Raw genomic sequence first — 27091 nt, 5'->3', positions numbered from 1 at the left:
AATGCTCTCCTATACTTCTTGGTTTTATTATTTTTGTGTAGTAGGATGTGACCTCCAAATGGTCCAAAATAACCAACCCTCAGCAAAGGCAGAATTATTCTTCATTATAATCCTAAATTTTGGCTTGAAGAGATCGCGGATGTTCAATTAAGAAGTCTTTCTGCTTACAGCTCATTATAAAGCTTCTCCTGTCTACTGCAGAGGCTGAACTCTATACTTTGGATACTTTTAGAGCTGTATTGTCTTACCTCCGGAGAACAAAACAACCTGCACATTACCAGCGCTCTCTTGCATCTCCTGGTAGCAAATCCAAGGGACGGGCTGTTTCCACATAGTTTCCTAAAATAGGTGGTGTTAGAATAACTTTAGAAGCCTTATAAACTCAAGCTGTCTCTATCATTTCAGATAATTTTTAACTGGGTGCTTTTCTCGGTGTTTTTCCAGAGGGATCGGTAAGCTGCAGCACTCAGGGATGCTTTTTGGTTGCCCATACGTACCCGTGCAAAACACTGCTCTTCTGTACTGCATCCCTCTGCAGAGGGTCAGGATCTGGCCCACCATGCAAGTTCCCATCTGTAATTCTTACCGGTGTTTAAATCTACCCTGGGCACAGCCAGCATGTGCGGCGTATATTCCTGCCTACGAGGTTTTTTTTAAGGAAATGCTGATTTGAAAGTTTTCATTCCTAATGGGATTTGGAAATGGTCGGTGCTCGCGGCGGCATGACGGCATCAAGAGGGGAAGGCAAATCTGGGAGCAGTGACCCCACAAGTGCTGCTGGTTGCAGATCCGTCTGCGCATTAGGGAGTAGCAGGATTTGGGAAGGGGGGTTAGAGGAATGGTCTGGGATGTTGCAGGGGTCTGCGGCGGGAAGGGTGAGACTGACGGTCGTGGGTGCGTTGGGCGCTGCGTGCAGGGCTGGGGCAGCTCAGGTGTTGGATGCAGACATACCAAATGTCAGTCAAGACAGGATGGTTCAAACTTTCAAAGCTTTTGAGATCAGCGTGTATATAAAATACCCTATAGATGAAAGGCCTGTGAGCTTTACCTCCCTGAGTCTTCTGCTGAGCCCAACAGCATGTGTACAATTTGCTTTAATGGTTAGAAACATCTGCTGTTAAAAGTGATGCTTAATATATTTGGCTTCCATTTCCAGTCATTAGTTCTTTTTATGCCTTTTTCTGCCTAATTAAGAACCTTTTAGTACCTGATATTGTTTCCTGTGAATGTGCTGCTATAGCGTAATCAAGTCACTTCTTAATCTTCTCTTTGATAAACGAAAAAGATCAACCTCTTTAATTCTCTCATTTCAGACATTTTCTGCATCCCTAGAATCACTCTTACAGATCCGGTCTATATCTCCCGCAGTGTTTTACTAATCTCCTTAAAATGTCGGTGTGGAACCGTTGAGGGCTCTGGAAGGAATCCCTCGGTGCTGGAAGAGGAGGCTGAGCCACCGCCTCACTCCTACCTCCAGCTCCGGGCTTCCTGCACGGAGTGAGCGCAGGTTTGCCAGGCAGTAGAGACTTGTCTTTGTCGGTATTTATCGTTTTACCAAAATCTGCCATGTGTGAGTGGTGTTAGCCATAGTGAGGTACGTAAGCAGTGGTGAATCCTTGCTGTCTCCCAGATCAGCCAGGTAACTAGTCCAAAATCCATTTGGCATATTCACTATTCACATTTTACAGTGCTTCTGTTTTGTCAGCATGTCATGCGCTGCTAGGTCAAAACACCTTTTGGGCATCACGGATATTGCTTCTGTGCATTACTAATATCAAATGTGCAGAGAATAAAATCAGGTTTGCTTGCCATGACCTATTTTCCCTAAAACCACATCGGACTGGCGTATATGCGTGCTCTTCAGTTCTCTGCTGCGTGAATCCAGCGCTGTCTTTCTCTCTTGGACAGATGTCTGGCTAGCTGTCCCCTTCAGGCCATACCTCTGCCTTCTTGGATATTCAAGAAGACTCTTCCAGTCTTTCAAAATTTCCTCTTAAAAATGAACATCAGCATGCAGCAGTTTTCTTAGCTCTCTTAAATCTCTTGGATGCAAAATTAGTCAGCTCTGCCAAATTTAAATATCTTCTGGTGCTGGTAGATGTTGTTGAATGTTCTTCTCGATTGCTAATAAGTTGGAAATGCTTCATCCTCATAATGAATGTTATTCTGCTTCTTCCCAAATGTTCGACGACAGTAATTACAGCACTTCTGCCGTATCAGTCTCATTAACAGCTTTACCATTTCCAAGCAGTGATGGACCTCTGGCCTTTCTAGGATGGTCTTTGTCCTTAATGCCCTCAATCAATCCTTCCTACTGCTCCCCAAGAGACTTCTTCCTGAAGTTCCTTTGTTTGCATATGGTTTAAGCACTTCACAGCTTCTCAGTTGACATTGGTGTGTTGAGCTCTGATATTTGCTGATTTTTATATTTCTAATGGTGCCCTTCATTTTGCAGAGCGGCTGCCTTCCCTTTTCGCTGGCCTTGTTCATTCTTCATTGAGGCATCAGTTTGGTTTCAGAGCTATTATCTACATCCCCATTTTCTTTGTATTTTTCAGTATTTCCCCCAGTCAGATGTCCTGGGGTGAAGGAGATTAGCATGCTCTGAGCAGCCGGTCTCAGGCTATTCAAGAGAGCGCAGTTTTACCTCCCCTTATTTTAGGGTATAACGGTGACTTCAGCATTCCCAGAAGGTGAGCTGGAACTAGGGTTTTCAATAATTTTTGGGTTTCTCTCTTCTCTCCGATAGACACTTCATTTTGCTAGTTATGCAGACTGTTAGCAGTGATGAAGAAGCAATAGGTTAAATTATTCTTTTCCTAGTCTTGCCCCTATTTCTATACTGTTTTCTGAGCATCTTCCCCCTGCATGATGAGTCTGCAGGCAAGAAGAGGAGCGTTTAGAGGATGGCGATGCAAGTCGACCAAATAGTCCACCATTTCATCTATTTCTGTGTCTTATTTGCCTAGTTCTCCACCAAATCAAAACTTTCAGGGGTTGGATCAGTAAAGATTTATACCCAGGCTTTTCCGTCCTCCTTTCTCTTTCTTGGGGGAAGGATCTTTGGCACGATGACTTGGCCCTTCCTCTTTATTATCTACCCTCCAGGATCCTTTAAGTCGTCTTTGATCTGTGTAATCCACACATTGTGTCATCGGTTGCATCAGTAGAGGCTGGTCAGGCAATTTGTGATAATCCCAACTAAATTTACATTTCAAATGCTTGCTCTGGGAAACGCACCACCCCGCTGTATTCCCTGCAGCTTTTTCCTGCTCCTCAGGACAGATGTTCCTCAGCAGTTGCTTACCAAGTCACTGAGAGCAATTTGATGGTTCCTATTCCATCTGAAAGCCCCCCGGCTTTTTTCTGTCTCGGTTGCATGAGCCAGGTTTATTGTGGAAAGTGAGAAAGCTCCAATGATCATGTTGTCCCCCCAGCCCCTGAGCTCAGGAAGATCCTGGTGGGCTTGTCCGTGAGCCATATGCAGCTTGCACGGCCGCGGGACGCGGGGACGGTACCTCCCGGTGCCCGGGGAGCAGTTCTCCTGCACAAGCCTTGGCCAGGGGCAAAGCGGGCACCGTGCATGGCGTGGGGAGGGGGTGAACCAGCAAAGCCGGAGCTGTGAGCTGGTCGCTATTCACCAGCAGCGCTTGCTTCTCATTAAAGCTGGCAGCCAGTTGAGGGCAATCAATTGAATTCCCTCAATATTTTGTTTGGTTGTTTGGAAGTTTATGCAGGAGAGTGGCAAAGTATTTTTCCTAGTCTAGAAAATAAGCTAAACCTTCTGCCAGGCTACAATAAATACCGACTATACAAAAGCAGGAGTGTGGAGTGTGTCCTTTGCCACGTACCTTGCGGTCGTGGTCCCTTAAAACCTGGATGCAAACAGCCCCGACGCAGGTCTGGGAATGTCTCCTCTTCCCCCAATTCCCACCTCACCAGAGGGTCTTAAAGTGTGGGTAAGGAGATTATGTGGAGAGGGAAGATTTGCATTTCTCAGATACTGGAAACTTCGCGGGGAGAGAGAACCTGAATAGAAAGGATTGGTTCTCCCTTAATCAGAGCTGATGGGGACAGCGCCCAAAGCTGATGGGATTTTGGGAGATGCTCTCCTGAAATAGAATAGTGGGAAGAAATTGCAGGGGATGTGAAAGGAAAGATAATGCGAGGAATTCTGTATGTCAGAAGAGACACAGCAAGACCATAAGAAATTCTAAAAACTAAAGCAATATTTTCAGGAACTAAATATAATGCGGCCCGTTTGGAACGGCTTGGAGAAACAACGATGTAACGCAAAATTGCTGGGGAAAAATTGAGGCTGCTTTTCACTCTGCTCCGAGCGCAATACTCGAGCAGAGGCTGGTGGGGATAGTGGCGTGGGAGCTCAGCAGGCACGGTAAAGGCTGAGAAGAGCACAGAGCTGACCTGCAACCAGGCTTGTAAGGTGACGGGAAGAGCTTTGCTGGAGACTAAGAGGCAATGCGGGGCTCTCTGCAACCCAGCGAGCCAGCCAGGTGCTGGGCAGAGAGCAGAAGGGGCATAGTGGGCAGGTGGAGGTTTGTTCATGCACCCTCCTTTAACTTCAGTCCGTCTTTCCTAGTTGATCTGAATTTCCTCTATTTTTACGGAGTTTATGATTCGAAGGCTGGGCTTTATGAGAGTCCTCCTGGGGAGGGGACCTGTAAGGAGGGGTTCAGGGCACATCTGCATCCCCTCTCGGAGCCTCGCCGTCCCATCCCGTCACAGGACCTGCCGAAACAACCGACTGCGTCTCTGCAGGCAGCTCCTGTGAGCAGGAAAAGGTTCAAACGTGGCTGTGGTTGGAGTGTAGGGGGAAAAACCCAGTGGCCAGGTTATAAATCAGTTGTGCAGCGCCCATGCCTCCAACTGCAGGACCAAAAAGCCATGCAGAGCTGGAGACATGGGGCTGGGTGAGGAGATGGGGCTGTTAATGTCTCTGCAGAGGGGAATAAGCCGAGCCTTAGAGTTGATCCAGAACACTGGGATGAAGCGGCGGCTCCTGAAATGAAAGACAGGAAAATCCGCATCTTATGCAGTGCGTGCTGGCTCGTGCGGCACGCAGCCCCAAGATAGCGCGGGGGCTGGGAGCTGTCGGGTGCTGCGCGTGGAGCAGCCCATGCCGGGCTCTGGGTCCACTTGTTCTGGATGCTGCTCTGGTTTTTGGGAATGCTCTGGTCTTTTTTGCCACCTTAGTTCCTTGTCTCGGAGAAGTCTTTTGCAGGCAGACCCGCTTGTCCTGCTGACTGTGCTATATATTAATATTTGCACGGCCGCTGAGCATCCTGGGGATTCCTCGTACGGGAAGGCTCACAGCTTTCATACGGCCTCTTTAATTAACTTAATTCAGACATTAGCGTGTCACAGGGAATGTCTCTCAAGGGGGGAAGTCTTTCATTTATCACCACTTAGCCAGGGAGCACTGTATTTTTCATTTGCATCCGAAAGTTCATCATTGCGGGAGTGAAAATTAACTGTTTACTCCCCGGTCGGCACTTTGCCTGCCCAGCAGCGCAGATGCATCACGCGAGGAGAACCTGCTCCCTGCTATCCCTTACGGGCTGCAGCGCCAAATTTCTGGGTGCGATAGCACAACCACCACACTAATTCCAGAAAAGCCATCTCTGCTGGCCCCGGGGAAGCATTGGGCATGTCACGGCGGCTTTTCCTCCGGGAGGTACCCAGCAGCACGGGCAGCGAGCCGGCGCTGGGGAGCGTTGGAATTGTACACGTGCATTATAGCAGCATCCTTCTGTAGAGCTGCGCTGGACCTCCTGCCAGTCCTCTGCTCCTGTCTGAGGGGCCCCGGCTGTTTTCCGTGCTAGCTCTGGTCACCAAGCAGGAGGAAGGAAAAATGAGCTTTAGGGAGATGGGGGGGGGCAGGAGCCCTTGGAAGGGTCCCTCTCCCCCAGGGAGAGGCACGAAGTGCGCTGCCTGTGGGAAGAGCCTCATGGCTAGCAGGAGCTTTACAGCAGAAGCCTTGGAAGCAAACCAACGCTAATTAAAGCTTGCTTTCGCACCGGCGTGTTGTGCCGTGGGTACCTGTGACAGAGGGGTTCTGTTCACCGTGACTGCAAGATATTTTTCGTGAAGAACATGGTACCAAAATGTTTTTCAGGGATTGATGCCTTGTTCCTGTAGCTACGTAGGGTTTGTTTAGGGGAGCCTAAGGGTGCGCTGGGGCTGCCGGTGAGTGGCCGTACCCTGCCTGCCGCTCACTGCCCGTGTCCTCTCCTTGTCTCACAGGTGAAGGAATGGTTATGCTTGAACTGCCAGATGCAGCGGGCACTGGGGATGGACATGACCACTGCTCCTCGCTCCAAGAGCCAGCAGCAGCTGCACTCTCCTTCACCGTCCCCCTCCCACTCCCCTGCCAAGCACCCACCACCCCCGGCTGCGGATAAATCCCCGCCGGCCGCCCGCACCCTGCCATCTGAGCCACCTAAACCTCACCCCGCGCCGCCGCAGAGGGAACCGCACAGCCAAGGCCAGCCAAAACCTCAGGAGGCGGCCAGGTCCTCCCCGCAGCATCAGCAAGCCAAGCCTTCCTCCTCCGAGCAGAGAAAGATGACGGGAGACGCGGGGGCAAAGCCTGCTGCCCCAGCCCCTGGGGCTGGAGCACAAGAGCAGCCCCAGGAGGGACTCACAGGAAAGCTCTTCGGCTTTGGGGCATCCCTCCTGACCCAGGCGAGCACTCTCATGTCCGTACAGCCAGAGGCCCCCCCTCCGAGCCAACCGTCTCCTGGCAAAGTGCCTCCAAAAATTGTCTTCAGTGATGCCAGCAAAGAAGCTGGTCCCAAAGCCCCGGGGGCACAGGGCCGGGCTGGTGCTGCACCGGCCGTGAAGCCCGGCAAGCCAGAGCAGGGTGTCAAGCCAAAGGAAGTGCCGAAAGCAAGGGTCTCGTGCCCCCTCTGCAAGGCGGAGATCAACGTGGGCTCCGGCGAGCCCCCCAACTACAACACCTGCACGACTTGCCGGCAGCAGGTCTGCAACATGTGTGGCTTCAACCCCACGCCTCACCTGGTGGAGGTAAGGGGGCTGGTGGGGGTGGGCGCCTTCCGAGCCGAGGGTTGGTGCTGTCTCCTCGCTTCAAATGGAGAAGAGATGTTGTGTTTTCCTTCAAAGGCTTAAAAAAGCCTTTAAGAAGCTGCTGAAGCCAAGTTCCTTCTAGGGGAAGCCCCAGGGCTGGAGGCCATGGTCCTCCACTTCTTGACAAAGACGTGGATTTCATATGTGTACACTGATTTCATGTTGGTTTCACGCAAGGAGCAGAGCAAGGGGTGGGTGTTGTTCGGGGCACCCCCAGCAGTGCCCACTGCTCCCCAAAGGTGTCCAAGGGTGAGGAAAGAGAAATAGGTCATGCAGCTGCCAGAGTCACCAACAAGCATCCTCCTTCTGGTGCTGTGGATGGATGGACGCCTTGGCCAGGCTTGGCATGAGGCTGGTGAAGGACGTTCTGCAGCTGCTGCATCCTCAGGTGGTGAGGGTGCAAGGAAAATGGTATGGGGGGGAAAGTAGCAGGACTTCAGTAAGAGGATTTCAAATCAGCTGAGGGCATGCAATGGCCTGTTTGGAGTTTGCTGCGCACTCCACACGGCAAGGGCCCCACTCCGCTGTGCCTGGGTCCAGGGCAGGGGAATGGGCTGAGCACGGGATGGATGTGGCGATGTCCACAATGGTGTTTGGATGCGAGTTGGCTGGGTGTCTTGCAGCCTGCTGAGGCGGAGGAGAGGAGAAGGGAGGTTGAGGTGGTCCAAGGTCCACCCAGTCTCACCAACTGTAGTTGAGCAGGTCTCTGAATTGTTGTGATGCCCGCCCAGATCATCTTCCCAAGCCCCCAAAAGGCACTGTAGTCAACTCTAGCCACTGATGCCTGGAGAGGAGAGTGGTGCAACTGGGGCTCACCTGGAGCATCCTCCTACCCCTTCCACCTTGGTAGCTAGGGAGGGAGACCTTCCAGACCCTTGGAGAAGGCCTCTGTTAAAGCCTAGACCCTCACCTCCTCCTCTACAGGTGATTTGAGACCCTTACGAGAGGAGGCTCAGGGCTTTCTTCTGGAAGTGCTGCATCTTGCAGCCAGTAAGACACAAAACTGATATCATCAGTGCATGGAAAAGTTAATGGGAACTTTAAATGACTAGAAGTAGGATTGCTAATCTTGGCTCCATTCCATGGCGGATAATTACATTATATGTCCCTAGCTCCTCCCTGCAGTTCCAATTACACCCAGTAATTTTCTCCTCTTCCTGAAGCTGCTGCTGGTCACAGTCACGTTCCTGACAGAGGAGCGCTGTTCTCCTGGCATGGTGCACAGCGTGCACGTGGAGGTATAAACCCATCAGATGGCCGCCTCCTTGTACATAATGCCGTTTTTAATGGAAACGCTCTGCTCGTTGCTCCTACCACCGCTTCCTTCCTACCCTGAGGGCTTGGGTGAGAAGAGAAGGTGTCCAAGTGTTCTGTAGTCCCTTGGGTGGGGCTGAAGTCCTGTGTTGGTGTGCCCTTGGGCAACGTTGTGTTTCCAGGCTTCAGAAAGCTCATGGGTTGGTGAAATGGCTTTAACGTCCTCCCCTTGGCACCCGCCTGTTGATTAATTAATTAGAGAATTAATTTGGGGTTGGGTTGTACCTGATAACATGGTGCTCTCTGCAGGTTCCATGGAAAGATGACCTCTCCCCAGCGCTTGTCTCCAGGGTCACTGGCTGACACCTGGGATTAAATTTCAGATTTTGAAGGCTGGACTCTGTCTTGGCTCCCTCAGCTCTTGGGTAAATGCTTTCAGACACCCTTGGCAAGCTCACCCTTGCACGTATGTCCATCTTAGGGTTTCTTGCTGCTGCTCATCACTGTGATATCAACGTGCCTTCACGTAGAGTGAAGACCCACAGCGAGGTCCCACCCAGGTTCTGTGGTGTCTTGGGTTTTGTTCCCTTTACACAGAATCATTATCTGGCTCAGAATGGGTGGGTTGGTTTATGGGATTTATTTTTTTAAGAGTTGAGGAAGAAATGCAACACTTGAGCTGTGAATATTCTTAAGAAAAACTTTCTGAGGAAAGGAAAACATGGCGAGATCTGTTAACACAGTCGGGCTTTAGGTTTGCTTGATCTTCTCAGAAAATTGCTCTGTGGTTTGATATCCTCTTTTTGCCTGCAGCTCACATGAGCTTGTCCCAAGCCCCGAGATTCACACAAATAACCGAACTCGCTCTTTGAAGTAGCAAGGCTTGATCCATTAATTGCTTTATGAATTAGGACCTTGACTGTAAGCTGCCCTTGGAAGTTGTGTGAAAACTAATGAGGAGATTTGAGCCCAGGTCTGGTACGTGCAGAGGAGGGCGAGGTGCGGGTGAGATGGGCAGCACCCTCTGTATGTACTGCTGGAGCCTGGGCAAAGTCTTCATCCCCAGCTTCAAACGGTGGGAGTCACTGGCAGGGAGAGGGCATGGGCCACGGTGCCCTGGTTTTTGGAAGAAGGATGGAGTTTTGCAGCAAAACAGTGCTAAAAGAATGCTTTTTTCTGCAAGTGAAGTTGTATTGTCACTGCAAGCAGTGGAGGCTTTGTCATGGTGTTGTCGGTGGGCTGCGTGCGATTATGGTTCCACAGTTTTGCTGTGAAACTATCTTGGGAGGGGAAAAAACCCTAAATAATGTTTGCATCCTCATACAGGACAAGTATTTTCGCTAACTAGGCCATCTCCACTGCCAGGGAGGCACTAATGAACTTGCGCGGAGGGGGACTGCTCTCCCCATATTGGTGCGGGTTGTCGCAGCTCAGTGGGAAGCATCACCCAAACTGGGACTGGTATTTGCTGGGGGGCTGGATGACCCCCGTAGTACGATGGGAGCTGGAGGGCACACTGGCAGCACCGCTTGCCTGGGGAGCGTGGCTCCTTGGTGGCATCACAGAATCACTACAGTTGGAAAAGACCTGTAAGATCATCAAGTCCAACCATCAACCCAACACCACCATACCCACTAAACCATGTCCCACAGTGCCCCATCTACATGTTTTTTAAATACCTCCAGGGATGGTGACTCCACCACCTCCCTGGGCAGCCTCTTCCAGTGCTTCACCACTCTCTCAGTAAAGAACTTTTTCCTAATATCCAGCCTAAACCTTCCCTGGTGCAACTTGAGGCCATTTCACGCATAATGCTGAGGGTAAAGAGCATCCTAACACCCACTGACCCTAGTGCTTTAGCATGTGCTGACTTCCAAATTCATTGCGGCTGTTGAGAAATAGTCCCCGCAAGTGGCTGAGGTGGATCTTGGAGGGAGCACGTGGCCAGAGCAGATCTTTAGGAAGGGGAGCCGCATGCTTAGAGAGGCCTCGTGAGATGCACTAGCCTGCTGATGGAGGTGAGACTGTGTTAGGCTGTTGCATGCCGCTGGAAGCAGACCTCCTGCTGCACGTCTGCGCGTGTTTCTGCTGTGTGGATGGGCGACCAGCGGGACATGACAGGTCCCAACTAGTAGGACACATGGTCAACATCAGGAGGGGCAACTGGTCAAACCCCTGGGCTGCTCTCAGCAGCGGTGGGGGTGCGGGAGGTGTCACTGTCTGACAGTCGCCGTTATGAAATAGGGATAAGAAAATTGAGAGCGAAATGCAGAAAGCGGGGAATTCTTTTGCCCCTATCTGCAGCCCCCTAAAACTTCTGATTTCCCTGGAAAGGTGTGTTATTATTTACCCATGGTATTTTCATCCCCATCCCACTCCTGATCTAAAGAAGGAGTTGGAGGCTCTGCGTCCCTATCGTCCCCTCCCACCCTCTGTAGTCACCAGGGTATGCAAGGAGCTGCCTCCTCCCCAGCGCTTCACTGAGCCGAGTGCACTCAAACCTAGCAAAAGAGAATATTAAAATGGCTTTTTTTTCTGTGGACTCACCGGCTGAGCTGCGTAGGTGCCGAACCACCAAAGGAAAAAGCTGACTTGCACTTCCTTCATTTTCTTTGCACTGCTGTGGGCTGAGTGCTGGTGTAGTCCGGTCCGGGTGAAGGTTGCTCCAAGAGCATCCCACCTGTGAGCCGCTGGGTTGTGCCTCCGAGCCCAGAGGTCCCACGAGATCCACTAGCAGGACTGGCTTTCCTTTGGCCCTGGGTCTCGGGGAGTTTCTGGGCATGGTCAGAAGATGATGGTGAGGACTGGGAGGCTGAGAAACTTGAAGAGTTCAGGTACAAGTGTGGCATTTTGGTAGCACATCGTAGGGGAGGTGTGTGGGCTGTGGTGGCCCATGGCTCTGGAGCCTGTGGATGACCAGCAGAGAGAGGAAGCCCAAAAGTGTGCCTGACCTCCACTCCTCTTGCTTGCTCGCCATGATACACGTTACCCGTCTTTAAATAAGTTGTTTATGTGACTTACCAGAAGTACAGGTGCCTGGAGCTTCCTCCCACCTCATCACACCTCCTCCAGGAGCCAGCTCCTGGGAACAGCACCATGAGCTGTTCCCACCAAGTCAGAGCTGGCGCTTTGGGGCTCTCCCAAATTCCCTACAGCCTCAGCCTGGTGACACGCAGGCAGGAAAAAGGTTTCCGTTGCAGGAAGAGCGAGTGCTGGGCTCTTTCACTGGGGATTTAAGAAATCACGCCTGTTTACAGCAGAGTCTAAGGGAGCAAGTGATCTGGCAAGAGCTGGCTTGGAGCGTGATTGCCCTGCGCTGCACGATGCTCTCCTGGTAACCCTGACTGACCCCAATTGACTTCAGGGGTTTTGTATTAAGGAACAAATGAACTATGCATGTTGTGTTACTAAATAAGCATGGCAGGATGCCCCTTTGCCTAATTAACCAGCCTGAAACAGGAGCTGCGACCAAGTTTTATTGAAGAACGCTGCTGATCCCTGGGTGCCAGGCTGTGACCCCCAACGGGTGCCTGACCCTTGGGAGGATCCTCTTACTGATTTGTGGTACCTGTCACGTAGCATCTGCATCCTAAAATTGCATTTGTTTTCTTGCTTTCCCCATGCGTTACAAAAACCATCCTTTTTATAACGCTTGTGTTGTCATGGGTGTGCGGCTGCATCTCCCTGTCTGGTCTCACCAGTGAATGCTGTTACATTCTTTATTATACGCATATAATATATATATGTATGCATTATCCTGGATGTGATATCACAAGTCAACAAGATGCAGGAGCGGCATTCGCTTGGGTCCTTCGTGGGACATGTTCCCCTTCTGCTGCTCCCCTTGTACCTGCAGCCAGGTACAAACGAGCCCGTTCAGATGGCTTTCTTGCAAAGAGCTTGTCAATCACTGTATCCAATACCTTCCGGAAAGCCCTGGGCCCCTCTTCCCATCACGCTCCAAGGCCTTCTGCCAGGCAAAATTGGGCCCTAGGCAGACCAGCTCCCCAGGGTATGATGCTGTGCAGCTTGGGTTCGAGATGCTGACACCGAGGATGGGGCCGAGCCTGCCCTACTTGCAGAATCGACTGCGGCGGTTCCTGCCCTTGGCTGCAGGGAGGAACGCCTGCGAAAAAGGGAGTTCAATTAGATGGAAAAACCTCCATCAGATCAGCCTTCGTGCAGAACAGGGTGTCGCTGCTGGCAGCCGGAGGATGGATTAGAGAAGGGGGACTGAGGAAGGGTTTTGTGCTGAAATTGTTTGGGTGTTGGCACATACATTTCATACAGGGGGGAAAAGCGAGCGGGGAGGAGTGCTGGGCTCTTGCTTTCCCTGGCCTCGCTGCAGGTGGGAGCCAGCAGCCACAAGCCCATGTTCGACCCCCGGTGTGCCGTGCCTCCCTGTCCCCTTCCCGAGGGTCTGTGCTCTCACTGGGAATGTCATTAGCCGGTAGCTCCCGGCCAAAGAGGATTAGCCGGGTTAAGAGAGTACCTCCAGCTCAGCGCTGTCCCGGCGCAGAAATCCCAGCCCCAGTCTGGTGTCTGTTCCCGGGCAGCCCCGCCACCTCCTTCCAGGGGGAAAAGCAGGATATAGGTGCCTGAAGAAAAACCCGCCTCCTGAAGCGCAGGCAGCACCTGTGTTGGGGATCCAGCAGCACGCCATCCCGGAGAGCCCCATATCCTTCCTCCGTGTGATGCTCTACGTACGAAACCCTTCCCCAAGAGCCGCCTGCCTGCAGGCGGTGACGGCGCAGATGGGTGACAAGCGAGGACAGGCGCTTAAAGTTTGCGAGCATCGTTTTTCCATAGGAATCTGGGTTCTGTTATTCCTACTGGGCTCAGAGGGCCGAAGGGTAGCAACGGACACGCTCTGCGGCCCCTGATGTAGCAGGGAGCAGCTGTTGTCGGTCACCCCTTTGAGGCTGTTTTCCCTGAAATCAGGCGTCTTGCGATGACAGCTTGGCAGGATCCCCGGGGCTCGGCCGGGTGCTGAGATGGCCGGATCCCTTCTCGGAGGACAGGAGGAGGAGTGAGGTTCCACGCTGAAGGCTGGGCAGGGGGTTAGACCCTGGAGTTGCCGGTGGGATGAAGAGATAGCCAGAGATGTGGGCCACAGAGTGCAGCAATTGCTGGGTTTCTCCGGAATTTTTGTGTAGAAATCATGATTTTTTTTAAAAAATACCCCAGCCCCAGGGGTATAAATATGCAGCTCAGTCTCATAAACTTAAGTCAAACTGAGAGCGCTGCATATGACAGCGCGAGACAGTCAGCTTTGCCGGTGTGAGCCCTCAAATCCCTTTACGGATTGGTAATTAACAGCTCGCTGTGACTCAGGAGTTTTCTGTGCTGCTTAACCCGCTGTAATTAAGCCGGCTCCTGCCGCTGGGCTGGGCGATGCCGGGCTCCCCGCCGGCTCCTCCTGCAAGCGCAGGGGGGCTGAAGTGGGGCTGGGGGTCAGCGGTGATGTGTAAGCCGGCAGACTAGTCTGGGTTTAGAGTGAAGTCCCATCAGATGGGTGATGCGCAGCGTCCACGGGTGTCCCACCCATGCAATCCATGTTTCTGTGGCTGTTGCAGCCCCTCTGCACCCCACTGCTGGTTTCTCTGCAGAACCCCATTAGATGTTACCTCCGTGTCTGCTGCAGACTCTTGTCTTCTGCTGGTGTGTCTTTGGAGGTTCTAGGACTACTCCAAATGCTGGGCTTTGCCTGCCTGAGCCTGCTCTCAGCTTCTGGCCACTTAGAAAATTATTTTAAGAACCGCTGTTCCTTTCTTTCATCAGAAAAAAACCCACCAGAGCTCCAGATTTCTTTCTTCCCTTAGATGCAATTATATAATTAACGGACAAATGTCAGCTGTATGTGAACCCTGCTGATTAATGCTTCGGAGGAAGCCGCTGCCCATGCCTGCAGATTGTTTTCAATGGTTCATAAAACCAAACTATCTATTCAGAGGGGTGACAGTGGCTGAGCGAGGGTAAGGGATTTCTGCCTTCCTCGCTTCTAAATGAAGATGTATTTGAAGTGAATGATGTTTCCCCAATGCCAGGCTGGTTTTCCAGAGCATATTTTCTGTGCCCTAGGACTTGGACCCGCTGCCTGTTGTATTGCTCTGTTCCCGGGCTAGCAAGCTGCCTGGGCCAGCAGTGCCAAGGTGTCCTCCTGAGCTGGCTTGCTGGGAAGGCCAGTGAGTATGTCAAGAGCAAAGCCCGAGCGCTCACCGTGGAGCAGGCAGCGCAAAGATTTGGGCTTAAAACAGGGAGCCCTTTGGCTTTTGGGGCATCAGTATTGCTGCTGTGGGCCAGCCCGCAGTGCTGGAGGTCAGGCGGGTACCAGGGCAGATGTGATACCTGAGCCTCCACCGTAGATGATCCTTCTCAACAGCCCGTACGAGTGAGGGCAGCCGCTGTGCCAGCTCTTGGAGCCACCACCTCGGTGCGGGGTGGGCGGCTGCCCACACCGCTGCCTTGGTCCCACAGCCCCCGTGTGCCGGCTTCTGCCCGGGCATGGCAGCCTGCTCCCAACAACCAGCCGGGGTGAGCAAGACCCACGGACCAATATTCTCCAAGAGGGTGCTGCGGGCAAACCTGCAAGACCCGACATCGTCTTGTGAATTGTAGCAGCATCGCTCGCTGCCGTTAGCGGCAAACCACCAGCTGGTGCTCCTGCAGAAGGCAGCGGTGTGGGTGGGTGGGCACGAGGCAGTGCCGGTGAGTCCTGGGGGAGCAGGGGGGCTTCTCTGGCTCCGCTAAGCCGGGCCAGCAACGGGAGCCTACAGAGGGAAGGCTCTGCCGGTTCCTGCCACGGTTTAGGCTGGGGATGCGAAGGGCAACTGGTATTGCCCCATCAGGCAGCAGCGTGGATTTAGTTCTGCTGTAATTGGTGGTGAAACTTCATCTGTGTGGTATTGATCATGGTGTTTCCTAGAAAGTGCCAAGGAATGGTTTAGGGAAATGCTTTTTGCCCACGTAATGTGGTTAGGTCTTCATGCCAGCTCCTGTCCCCTGCTAAGCTTTGATTGCTTTTCCCAGCAGAGACTTATTTTGGTAGTTGTTGCAAATCTGCTCCTAAGGGGTGATGGTATTCCATCCCTGAAACTTTCACAGAACAGACTCATCCTTCAGAAACCTGCCTGAGCCATCCTCAAGGAGATGGAGGGGACTGACCTTGCAGCGGGGACATGCAGGCAGACGTACAGGGCTATCGCTGCGAGAGGATTTGATATTCTCATGGGTTGAGTGCCGTGAATATTAAAACTCACCAAGCTGGGAATGGCCTGAGTAACTTTCCATCTCCCGACTGAGGTTTCACAGTTTGGAGATGCTCTGAGAGAAGATCAATAACTGCCCTAACGCGCCTTGTTAGGACTTTCTTGACCTTGAGAAGCTTTGAAAAGAGTTACTGTTGTACGCATGAAAGGTTAAAGGCAGCAAAAATAGGCAAGGTAAAAACACAGAGAGCTAGAGCTGCTGTAGTGCTTTATGGATATCAGAAAGGTTTTTATAAATAAGTGCTGGAGAGCAAGAAAATCCAGTTCATTCACAAAATTCAGGTGTACTTGGTTCTAGCACAGGACTTTCTGCCTTTGCTTTTCAAGTCAGATCTGAGCTGTGCTGCTGGGGCAACCCTGGAGCCCCGTGCCTCGAGGAGCCCTGTGCCTCTCCGCTAACTTTGGCAGTGCCAGTGAAGTCCACTGCGGGACCAGCCTGAGAGATGTCCTTGTAACTTGTCAGATGAGCCCCGCTTGCAGGGAGTTTATGCAGACCTCAACTTGTTCAGGCACACAGTTGGCATGGGGGCAAAGCAAGAGGTTCCCGTGACATGCTCCTAAAAGCGTGCCAGATGCAGCAAACAGCCTGTGATGCTGGAGGAAAGCAGGGGAGGAGGAGTGTGACATTACATGGGAGGTGTGGGGGCTCTCAGCAGGACAGGGAAGAACCTGGACCCTCGTTCCTGCTCCTGCTGTGTCTTGTCTTGAACCATCAGTAAGTACAGAAGCTCAGGAGCAGTCCCCAGCGCAGAGGCTGGCACCCAACATCTGTCTCTACGCTGGGAGAGGTGGTGGTGGGATCAGAGGGGTCTGGGCTGGGGCTGCTCGGTGGCCTCAAAACATGCTACATAGGATTACAGACTACTTCTGCTTTAGGGGCAGTGTCACTTGGATCACATCTGCGATGCTCAGCTCGGTGGGATGTGGTAGCTCTGACCCTTGAATCCAGGCGGCTCGTCGGGGTGCGTGGGCTCCTGTGTCCTGAGACCTCTCCCCTGCCCACAGCAGGGGCTGCTGGTGGAGACGGAGAACATCTGCCTGTGGCGGACACTGCTCTTACGAAGACAAGAAGTCTGTGAAGGGGGTCAGGTTGGAGGGGACCTTTGGAGCAGCAGTGCCGTGGGGACTGACGGTGGAGGCTCACGGTCCCTGGGCAGGTACCAGCAGCGGACAGCGAGGCTGGTGGGACCGTGTAAATCAGAGTCTTGCTCTGAAGGTGCTAGTGGGCAGAGAGAGGAACAGCTCTTTTTGTTGGAGGTGGCGAGGGGATTTGGCTGTTCAGCTCCTGTTTCCACCCCTGGGAGCAGGCACAGATTATCCTGATGTGCGTGCAGGCCATTATACAACCTGGAGCTTTCTTCTTTCTTTTTTTTTTTTTAATAACATGCCACGTTAGTACTTTATTTGGGAACATGTTGGGACACTTAATCGAGCGTTTAATTGGCTTTGTTACAGTGGATTTCTGAGTGGGTTGGGAGGGAGGCAGCTTTAGGGCCAGGCTGCAGTGGAGATGCTTGCTTTTCCAGCTGCGATGGGAGCATCTTGGACTGACTTTGTTGGTGCTGATCCACCTTCCAAAGCAGCATTTTTTCTCCTAGTGAACCCAGTGGCATTTTACAGTTGTATCCTACAGTCTTTAGCATCTGTAAAGGCCCATGGAACAAAATTAGAGCGAGGAGAGGGGCTGCCGATGGTGAATTGTGTGGGCATGCTGGGGAAGAAGCCAACGGTGATGCTGATGATGGGATTACCAGCTGGATGTGCATGTGTTGGGAATGGGCATCGCTAGGTCAGGCCAGGTTCTTGTGTTGACTCCTTCCTTGCCACCTTGAAACCGTTGTTGGTAAAGCCCGAGGGCAGGGCAAGCCCGCATGGGCAGCACAGCCTCGTGGCACTCGGGGCATGTTGGTACCGTGCTGCTGAAGCAAGCCCAAGCCTTCATCAGCCACAGGTATCCTTCTCCAAGGGCCAACAGGACCTGAAAGATGGCTTTATGGTATCTACAACTCAACCACTGCAGAGTTTCACCCTGGTTTAATAACATTTCACATACCATGTAGTTCAGCATTCAGTCCTTGCCGTGTGCTAGGATGCCCTATTTTTCCTGACTACACGTGTGTTGGGGTAAGCCACGTGAGGTGCGAACTGTAAGATCCCATCTCCTGAGAAGTACATTGAGTGTTGGAGAAAACGCTGGTGGGCAAAGGAAGGAGATCTACATAAAGAAATGGCATTATTAGCGTAGTTACAAGTGAACGCTCGGGACTCAGCCAGCGGGATGCTCATTTTCTTTCTCTGTTAAATGGCCGTGGGGCTTTGCTGAAGGGACGTAGCCTGATCCCATCAGAGCTGTTGTACTGCCAGGAGGGGCGGGATGAAGAGCTGAGCGCTCACCGTCATCCCTCTCCTTGAGTCTCCCTGCGTCACAGCGTAAACTCCGGTCTCCAGTGAAACGGGACCTTTCTCCCCAGTTGAAAGGGAAGCTTTGGATAATTAATATTGTCAGGGGAATTGGGGTTCTGCGCTGCCGCAGTGCCCGGGACTCAACAGAGCTTTGGTGCGATGTGTCCTGCAAACAGTGGTCCTCTTGCTGGGCGATGCGGGCAGCAGCAAGGAGCAAGCAGCATGAGCCAGGGAACTTCAGCCTCTTATTTAAAAAAATAAAACCTCACAGCATGGTAAAAGCCAAAAAGCTGAATGGATCGGGGGGTGCACCAAGTGGTGGGCTTCTTCCTCTTCCTCCTGGCCTAGTTGGCGGGCTGGTGAAGGTGGATGGTACCTTCCATAAGCAACAAAAATAAATGCAAAAGCAAAGTAGAAAATTAAAGCAAGCTCTTTCTTTGGAGCGTACCAAGCCTCTGAGCCCGTGCAGGTCTCTGAATGGAGATTTTGAGAGACGTTTCATTCTTATATTACCCAGGCTGATTTTCAGTCTCGGTGGTGGACCTATTAGCGTGGCCCGTGGCCACGTCGCAGCCACCTTTTGAATGAATTTTCAGACATATAGGGGTCAGGAACTGACTGAAAACACATGATTAAACACCTTTTTGGTTGACATTTGCCACTTAACTTGAGAGGGAGATGTTGCACAGGGACAGTTTGGTTTCTGGAGGTGTGAGATCCTTGCAGAAGACGGGTGCTGACGTGACACCCCAGGGCAGGGACTGGCTGGCCAAACCCCAGATGCTAGAAACTGGTTTATTTTTATTATTTCTTTATATTTATTTTCTGCTCTCCCGAAGGAAATTCTTGGGATGACTCCTGGGGACCCGTATCCTGGTGTGCGGAGGAGTTGGGTACCAAACCTTTACAGGCACTTTGACACCTCCCGGGGGGTTCATCTGCCTTTTCATCTGCTTAAAAGCCTTTGCACCCCTGCTGTCGTGGCATCCGAGCTCCTCGATCTTGCGGCCCCTGGCTTTTTCTGCGTGCGTTTTATTCACAAAGCAGAAGAGGGAAAAAACACGTCCCTGCGTTTTCTGCTCCTCGTTCGTTTCCGAGCTTTCGGTGAACCTGTTCAGTGCAGAACATCATCTCTGCCTCTGCCATTTAAACTGAAACAGCTTCGTTTTCCTACATGTCTCCCTTTTTTTTTATTTTTTGCTATAAAATGTGCCTAGCAGCAGCTGCTCTGTTAGGCAGACGGAAAGCCATGCTGCAGCTTCCTTGGTGCTGATACAGGATTTCTTATAAAGCCTGATGCTTCCATAGTCTCATTTTTCACGTAAGGCTGTAAACCAGCTCCTTTCCAGTAATCAGAAGGTTAGGAGGAATTAGCAAGGAGGTGCAGTTATTAACGTAAGTGATTGTAATTATAAGCCAAGGCATTAACACAGATTCTCATGCTTGATCCTGTAACGATTGCGCTCTTTTCCATCTTTGCTTTTTGTCCCGTTTCTGCTCCCATGTGCGGGTGGAAAGGCTTGTCCGGCACGTGGGCTGCTGTGTATTGAAGTGCTCGGCGACTTGCAAGCCAGTGCCCGTCTTTGGGGCCGGGGGAGTCCCCAGCCTTTGCTACCTGTTATTTCTGGCACCACGAGGTCTGCTCCCCAAAACGTTGGTGACAACTCTACTGCGGTGTTCGGGCAAGGGGGTTTCAGGCACGGCACGGTGGGTGCTCCCCAGCTCCGCCGCCCGACCTGTACACGCGTGGCAGTGCCCGAGCCCGGGGAGGCATGGCTGCTCCCGGGTAAAGGGGCTCGTCCCACCTCCCCCAGGGCCAAAATGTGGCTCTGCGGGGCCAAGCGGCCGCTTTTCCCTCCCGCCCGCTCGCCCTGCCCCTGCTCTGGCCTTAGCCATAAATAAATGAGGTTAACTCGGGGTGCGATGGAGTAGGGTCTGATCGTGTAGGCAATATTTAGAAGCCCTGGGGGATAAAACACTCTATCAAATGTGCGATTGCTCCCTGAGAAAATGGGGAATATTTAGGAAACATCCCTTGAGAAGCTCACAAAGCAGAGGAGGGTGCTGGGGAGGGCTCCTGTGCCTCCGGAAGCTCGTCCACTTTCTAAGGATATTGATTGCTCTAACGCAAAATGTATTTCTCTCTAAAAAACGTTCATGTTGTGCTAACGCCAGCACCAAAGAATAGAAAATAACCAAGCTGGGGACAGCTTCTGCCATCCTGTTTGGCTCCTTCCAAGGCGGTATCTGAGGCTTGCTAGCGATATCAGGTGCTAACATAGGTACGTTTGGGTAACGTCCTCCTTCGGTGCGTCGCGGACTGTTTGTTGGTGAAACAGCAGCCTCAAGCTTTTGTTGCATCCAAATGATCCGTAGAGTTATTTGGTAATTTGCTAGAATAATTTTTCTGGAGTACCTTAATTTTACCCCGTTATCCTTTTCTCCCTAATTCAGCTAGGAAACGTCTCCATCCCCCAGCACGGGCGCGGAGGGAACGCCAGGACCTTTCCCTGTCCCGTGCCCCTCTGCGTGTCTGCTGCGGACTGATCACCTCCAGCATCAGGGACTGACAACGGGGGGGTGCTGCCTGCAAGTGTCATTGCCATGGGTGCTCTGCCACCCAATTAATTTTCATTTAAAACCCCCCAAATTTTAAAGGCCATCCCGGCCAGGCGTAAGAAATTGGATGAGAGGTGGGACACCAAATGAAAGTTTAAAGAGGGAGCGTAGCCGTGGCTTTGCCGTACCCTCAGACACCTGCTTCGCTCCTGTGAGCGGGAGCTGATGTGCCTGCCCTCTCGAAAAAAGACATCTAAAATTATTTATTATTTTGTACTTTGCCAAGAGTTTCTAAAGATGTTGCTTGAAATGGCACCGAGAAAAGTGAGGTCTTCTAGAAAGTACGCAAAATGAGCAATTATAAGTAAGTAACCCATTAAAGGGAATGCTATCACCTCTCTGCATCAAAAAGCCCTCCTTTTGGGTAGGTGAGAGCTTGTTTTCTATCCCTGGTGTTTTATATCACCTGCCTGCCCTTCAGGTGCCGAGGGAAATAGCAGCTTGCAAAGCTCAGCCTCCTGCACCAGCGGAAGGGAACACAAAACTCATTGTTAAAAATTGCCCAACTTCTTTGTGTGGCAGAAAGAAATTGGCTGGGGGGGTGCAGAGGGGTAGCCCGGTGCTGGACTCGCCACCCAGAAGAAATGCTTTTCCCTTCGGAGGCTGTTCCTAGAACTGATATTAAAAGCTGTTTAGGAGCTCCTGGAAACGATTCCCTGACAAAGCAAATCGTTTCAGCTAATTAAAAACCTGATGCTAAAGCCCCAGGTAATACTTTACAACTTAAACAACTTTCCGGGGGGTTTGGAAGAGAAACAATTTTAAAGGCGCAGCTGCTGGAGTTACATTTTCCATGTTGGAGGGCAAGCTGGAGGCAGAGATCCGGGAGGATACGGCTGTGGTTATTGCGGGCTCCTCTTCCCTGCTCGGTGGTCCTTTATGCTGCTGGTGACAGTGAATGTGAAACTGGGGGCAGGGGACAGCAGGGTGGCTTGGGCTTTGCAGATCTCACCCGCTCCCATGTGGATAGCATCTGCCTTGCAAATCCTTCGGCACCGTCTCCCTGAGCACCCTGGTAGCTGGGCTGGGGGGGTACGGTCTCTGGGGTGCAAGGGGGCTGTGCTGCTGCCCTGGCGCTGGGCACGGGGCTGTGCTGGGAGGTGTTGCAGGGCAGGTGGGGGATAAACCCTATTTTCAACGTACCCTGGAGTCCCAGCTTAGGACTACTGCTGCTAGACCAGCCCCTGCGTGCTGCTTTGTGGTCCCCAGCTCTGCAGGGGCTCAGAGAGGAGGAAGAACCAGGGTGCTCTCCAGAGCATCCCCTGTGTTTCAGGCAGGGAAGATCCTGGGCAGCAGCCCTGAGAGATGTTCAGGCTCAGCCATGCAGAAACCCACGGCAGCGTCGGGGAAGGGAACAGTCCCAGCTCCCCCCAGCCCCACGGGCAGGAGGCAGTGGAGCCAAGGCACCTTCTCGCCAGGGCTGAAAGCCTCTGCGAGGGCTCTGCCTCTCTTTGCTGAGGATTATTTCGGTTCTGTGTGTGCCTCACCGAGGCTGCGCTGAGCCAACGCCAGCTGTCCCTGCCAAGCGGTATTTGGGAACCCGGGCAGGTTTCTCCCCCTCACTGCTCTCTGTGGCTCTAGGTTCCCCACCAGCGAATCCCCTGAGCTGCCTCAAAGCTCATCCTGGCTATGACCATCAAAATGCACCAACCCCCCCCCAGCAGAGCATGGGGGTTTATTTCAAAAGCCTTCTCTTCGATTCTGCTTTGCCTCCTTATCTTCCCACTGCCATCTGCTCTGCCTGCTAAAATAAGGCGGTGTGCTGCGGACGACGTGTGCTGTGCTCAGGGAGCCCCGCGCCGCCCTGCCCGGGCTGCCCCGGTGCCGGCTCAGCGTGACAGCTTGGCACGCAGGGACCTTCCACTGGGCATCTTCTGCCGTGGCCTAGGGGAAGCTGCTGCCGCTGAGGGTAGGAATGGTCCCCTCCGGTTTTGGGTTTATCTCTCCATGCAGATGGAGAGAGTGGTGCCCACTGAGGGTCACTCCTTGCAAGGGTCTTGGCTCCCCGCCCTGGAGATGCTCATCTCACGCCTGGGGCAGATGATGACTTGCTGAGACCAGCTGCCCAAATTTTAGGCAGTTAAGCAAAATGAACCCTACATTAAAGGACCTCAAGTCTGTAGAGAACAGCCCAAGTCCTTCGTGCCTCTCTCATCCCTTGATGCCCTCTCCCGTGCTCTCCTTGTGGAGCAGTCACTGTAGGGGAATGGACACAGGACCACCTTCACCACCCTCTTCCTTTGCATGATGAAACATCTTGAAGGTAGATTTTCTGGGAGCCACTTTGTGCCCGGTGAATGCCCAGGACGAGGTGGGACGGGAGTCTCTTGGTGCCCCGCAGCAGAAGTGGCACAGCAGAGCGAGGTCTGGCATCAGTTTTTACATTTCCCACAACACAAAACCAAGAAGAAAGACGAGGTTGGGAAGTGGGGAGAAGACGTTTTGCGGAGTTAGCCTGGAGACCTCATTGCCCTGAGTTACTTGAAGCAAAGAGTACAACAAAACACTGGAACCCGGAGGGAGGATTTGGGGAAAATGGAGACACTTTGGGGAGTGATAAGAGGGTTTTTTTAATTTAGAGATCTGCTTTGGGATCTTCAGATTGTACCTCTGAATGCTTTACATTTTCCTGCGCCACGGCTAGAAGCTTTTGGCCGTTATTTGTGCCGTGACTGGGAGATAACTAGCAGGCAGTCTCTGATCTCTGACACGAGTTTTTTGGGGCTCTTTTTTTTATTAGGATATTTTTAATTGTTTGGAGTACAGAGAGCACCTGATTCCCAAGCCTGTTGAAGCAGAAAAGCATTGATTTTAGTGGGGTTTGGTTGACTCGGAGAACAAATATTCTAAAAAAAAATCCCTCGTTTGGCAAAGAAATGAGGTATTGGGTTGAGCATAACCCTGAAAGCGTCAACGTGGGTGTAAGGATAAGACCTGCGCTGTGGGTTTGCCCGTGGCTCTGTCCAAGCCAGGGCTGCATCCAGGCTCCAGAGCTGGACCGCCTGGGATGAGTGTGGCCGAGTGCCAGCCCGGCACTCCCTGGCTTTCGCAGGCTCGGGCGAGGGGGCTGCGGCGGCAGATCCTGCTAGCTGCCGGGAATGAACACCCGCGCCGCGCCGAAAGGGCTCACCGTCTGCAAAGGAGCTGTGAAATTCCCAGCTTTACATAATTTCCTGATTTACTCGGAGCTGTTAAGCATGACCAACAGTCATCTGTTTGCCGAGAGCAAATAGGACATCAGGAAAAGGAGAGCAAACTAGAGCTAGGCAGCAATATTTTTAACAGATCTGGGTTTTTCTTCAGACTGGAAGTCAGAGTGTTGCCAGCCTTCAGAGGAGCAGGTTTTTGGGCTGGCCCCGATCTGCTCTTAAAGCAGAGCTTCTTAAATTACTTAAAGGGTTTATATGAGGTGGTTCCTCCTGTGGCTTCAGGGGGCTAAGAGGTCCCACATGCATCTGTCTGTCTTTGCAAAAAGGGCAGCTGGGGAAAGGAAATGCCTTCAGAGATGCATGTTAAACTGCACAAAGATTCATGTGTTTTGGGTTTTTTTAAAGCAACCAATTTATGTGGACTTCACCGTTTCATTTTGTTTTGGCTTCTTAGCTTCATTCTTGCTGCATTTACTCTTGAGATGGTAAATCTCAGCTCTTCCACCCCGGTGCCTGTAGCCAGTTCCTACCTCCCAGCTGCAGAAAGACCTGGCACCACTGGTGGGAGCACCCATCCAGGTCGGGGTCACCATCACATCACCGCGTGGCAGCTGGGGGGCTATCAGCTATTTTTAAAATAAGTTTAAGTTAAGTTTTATTTGAAAATAAGCTTAAGATTTAAAATAAGTCTTGAAGATGATGAAAATTACCTTGGACCCACCAAGACACATACCCCTTCTGCAGGCAACTCATGTGTTCCGCAAGTGTGCCCGTACGGCCCAGATTTTAGGCATTTTGATGGAGTCAGGAATCGCATGGGCTGAGCACAGCCAGTGAGGACAGGCAGGGCAATGCTCTCCTGACGAGGAGAGCTGGGAGCCGGACCTGAGAAGGTCGGAGCCGCTGGCGGTGCTCCAGCTTTGCTGTGGGCAGCAGGCGAGGGCATGGAAGAGAGGGAGTGCAAGGCACGAGCGTGGAAAGATGCTGATGTGGGTAATTTGGGGAGTAAAATGGCTCATCCATCTCCGTTGTAACAACCTGTGTTTCTAGAACGTTTCCCAGCCTTTTACTGTAATAGTTTATTGACCTGCACAGAAGCATGAAAGATTATGAGAGTTAATTTTTCAAGCTTATCACTTGATTTATTCCATAAAGGTAGTTCACTTAATTAAAATATTTCTGCCACTGAAATCAGGACTCACAGTCTTGAAGCCTAGAAGAGGGCATATGGGCTTTTTTTGGAGCAGCAGCCATTGAATGGGGTCAAACAGCATTGCCCGCAGAAACCAAAGCTTCCAGATCTCTAGGAGCACATGTATTTCAGGGTAAAAATCCTGGTGGGGGCCATAGAAATAGGAACAGAACAGGATAGAGAAAGACAGGAAGGCAAAGGGCTGAAATCAGTGGGGTCATGGTTACCCCAAGATATCTGCCTGTGTCTGCGCTGCACTGGCTGCTCTCCACCCAACGGTGAAGCACTTGGCCCTTGGTGCCCTATTTTCCAAGTGCTAAACAGCCAGGAAAGCCCGGAGGTGACCTCCCGCTCTCTGGCAGGGCCTGGGAGAGCTGAGGACAACTGTTAGCAGATGTCTCCTCCGATGGTGCATCTACCCAACATGCAAGGGCCATGGGAAGGTGGATTTGGTAGGTGTCAGCGGTGGAGACCTGAGTACCCCCGGCCACCTCCACATGGGATTTTCGGTCTCTGCCGATGCAGGGTTGTCTCCTGGGAAACTATTATAATTATTTGTAAAGCTTTGAAAACATTATATGACTGTGCAGGTACCACAGGCCATCGGTTTGTGATGTCCTCAGCTTCCAAGCCCTAGAACTGATGGCTCCCCAACACACTTTGAAAACGATCCGTCGTGATCACGAAATAGGTTCAAACCCCATTTGCTGCTGCTAGACTGGTTTGGGGATGAGGGGACTGGGGACTGTACAGCTCGTAATGGGAAGGAAGCTGAAGCTCTTGAAGATGCAGATTTCCTTCTGGTTTGGAAGAGAGTGGCTGCTGCCTGATAGACACTTGGGGCTCTCTGTAATTTAAAAGAGAGCAATCAGACAGCTTGAATCTGCTTTTATCAGATGCAGAAAATTACTAGTTGGATGGCTGGATATTTTAGTCAACACTAGTGTCTATGAAAAACCAAGATCTTGATTAAATAAGACTTCTCTGATAAACTTAGCTTTTCTTGGATTTTCTTCCATTCCTTTGCAAAAATGAATAGAATATGATATTTGTTTTCTGCAGACTTTTGCCAGGTTTCTCTCTGCAAGCATTATTTTGCTGCAGACTTGAAATCTTCCGCCTGTGGGTTCAAACGGTTCCTGAAGAGACATGGTTATTTCATCAAACGTATGCATGAAATAGCAGCGTGGCCACAAGAAATGCCTTGCACCTACACCATGCCAATGCACTGAAGGGAGTTAGGAACAGTGGTGACCAGGGTATGGGCTCCGCTGGACCCGACGTACGTCTCCTGGGCGTTAATGCAGGATTGTTATCATGCAGCCGGCGTTCGGAGATCCTCCTGCTGCTGTTAACCTTGGCTGAGAAATACATCCCGATAATGGGGACTGTTAAAGATAAGGCTGGCTGGCAGGCTGATAAATCTCGTTAAGGGGTACTACATCACAGAGTAAATTACAATGCACGGCCGGATCGATTCAAACAAAAATGAACAATATATTACTTCTTTATCGGTAGGGGAAAAATAGACTCCTGCCTCTGTGCTGGTGGGTTTTTGTGCTGGATGGGGAGCTGAGTCATGATGTTAGTGGCGGGGCTTGCTGAGAAGATGCGGTTTCTCAGCGGGCGCATCCCTAGCAGCGCTGGGGCAGGCACCCGGCAGCGTCCTCGGGAAGGGTGCACTGGGAGCAACTGGTCTGCCTGTGGGCGAGAGGGGATGGAGAGCCAGGACACGGTGGAGGACAAGAGCCCTGTCCCTCTCTTCTACGTGGTTAAATGATGGTCATAGCTGTATAACGACTATAAATGATCCAGACAGCTTTATAAACATCACTTTGGAGCAAAATGGGAAGATCGGAGCTTGTCTCCCTTGGGACAGCTATAGCTAATCTTTGAAAACCAGACCAAACCCTCTGCTGCTTTAATACCGTTGACTGGGTTTTGTTGTGAATAGAAAATCTTCTTAATTCTTCATCCATTCGGATCCAGTCTCTCGGAACTGAGCTGGTAGTTAATTTAGCTCTTTCTCCGAGATAAAACAGAGAGAAATAGTAAGGTTCAGTGAAAAGGAAAGTGAAAGCGCTTTCAGCATCTGAGAC

General features: G+C 51.6%; 1 protein-coding gene across 1 annotated transcript in view; it reads left to right on the top strand.

Annotated features, from left to right (window-relative positions):
- BSN (bassoon presynaptic cytomatrix protein) overlaps window positions 1-27091 on the top strand; it is a 94399-nt gene that overhangs the window by 43454 nt on the left and 23854 nt on the right. Inside the window, exon 3 of the mRNA XM_059823527.1 lies at window positions 6265-7047. Coding sequence (XP_059679510.1) covers window positions 6265-7047 — 783 coding nt within the window. The remainder of the gene's footprint in view (window positions 1-6264; window positions 7048-27091) is intronic.

Source organism: Gavia stellata, chromosome 12 (assembly GCF_030936135.1).
Source record: "Gavia stellata isolate bGavSte3 chromosome 12, bGavSte3.hap2, whole genome shotgun sequence".
NCBI lineage: Eukaryota > Metazoa > Chordata > Aves > Gaviiformes > Gaviidae > Gavia > Gavia stellata.
Note: the sequence above shows the minus strand (reverse complement) of the source record. Positions and strands in the feature narration are given on the sequence as shown.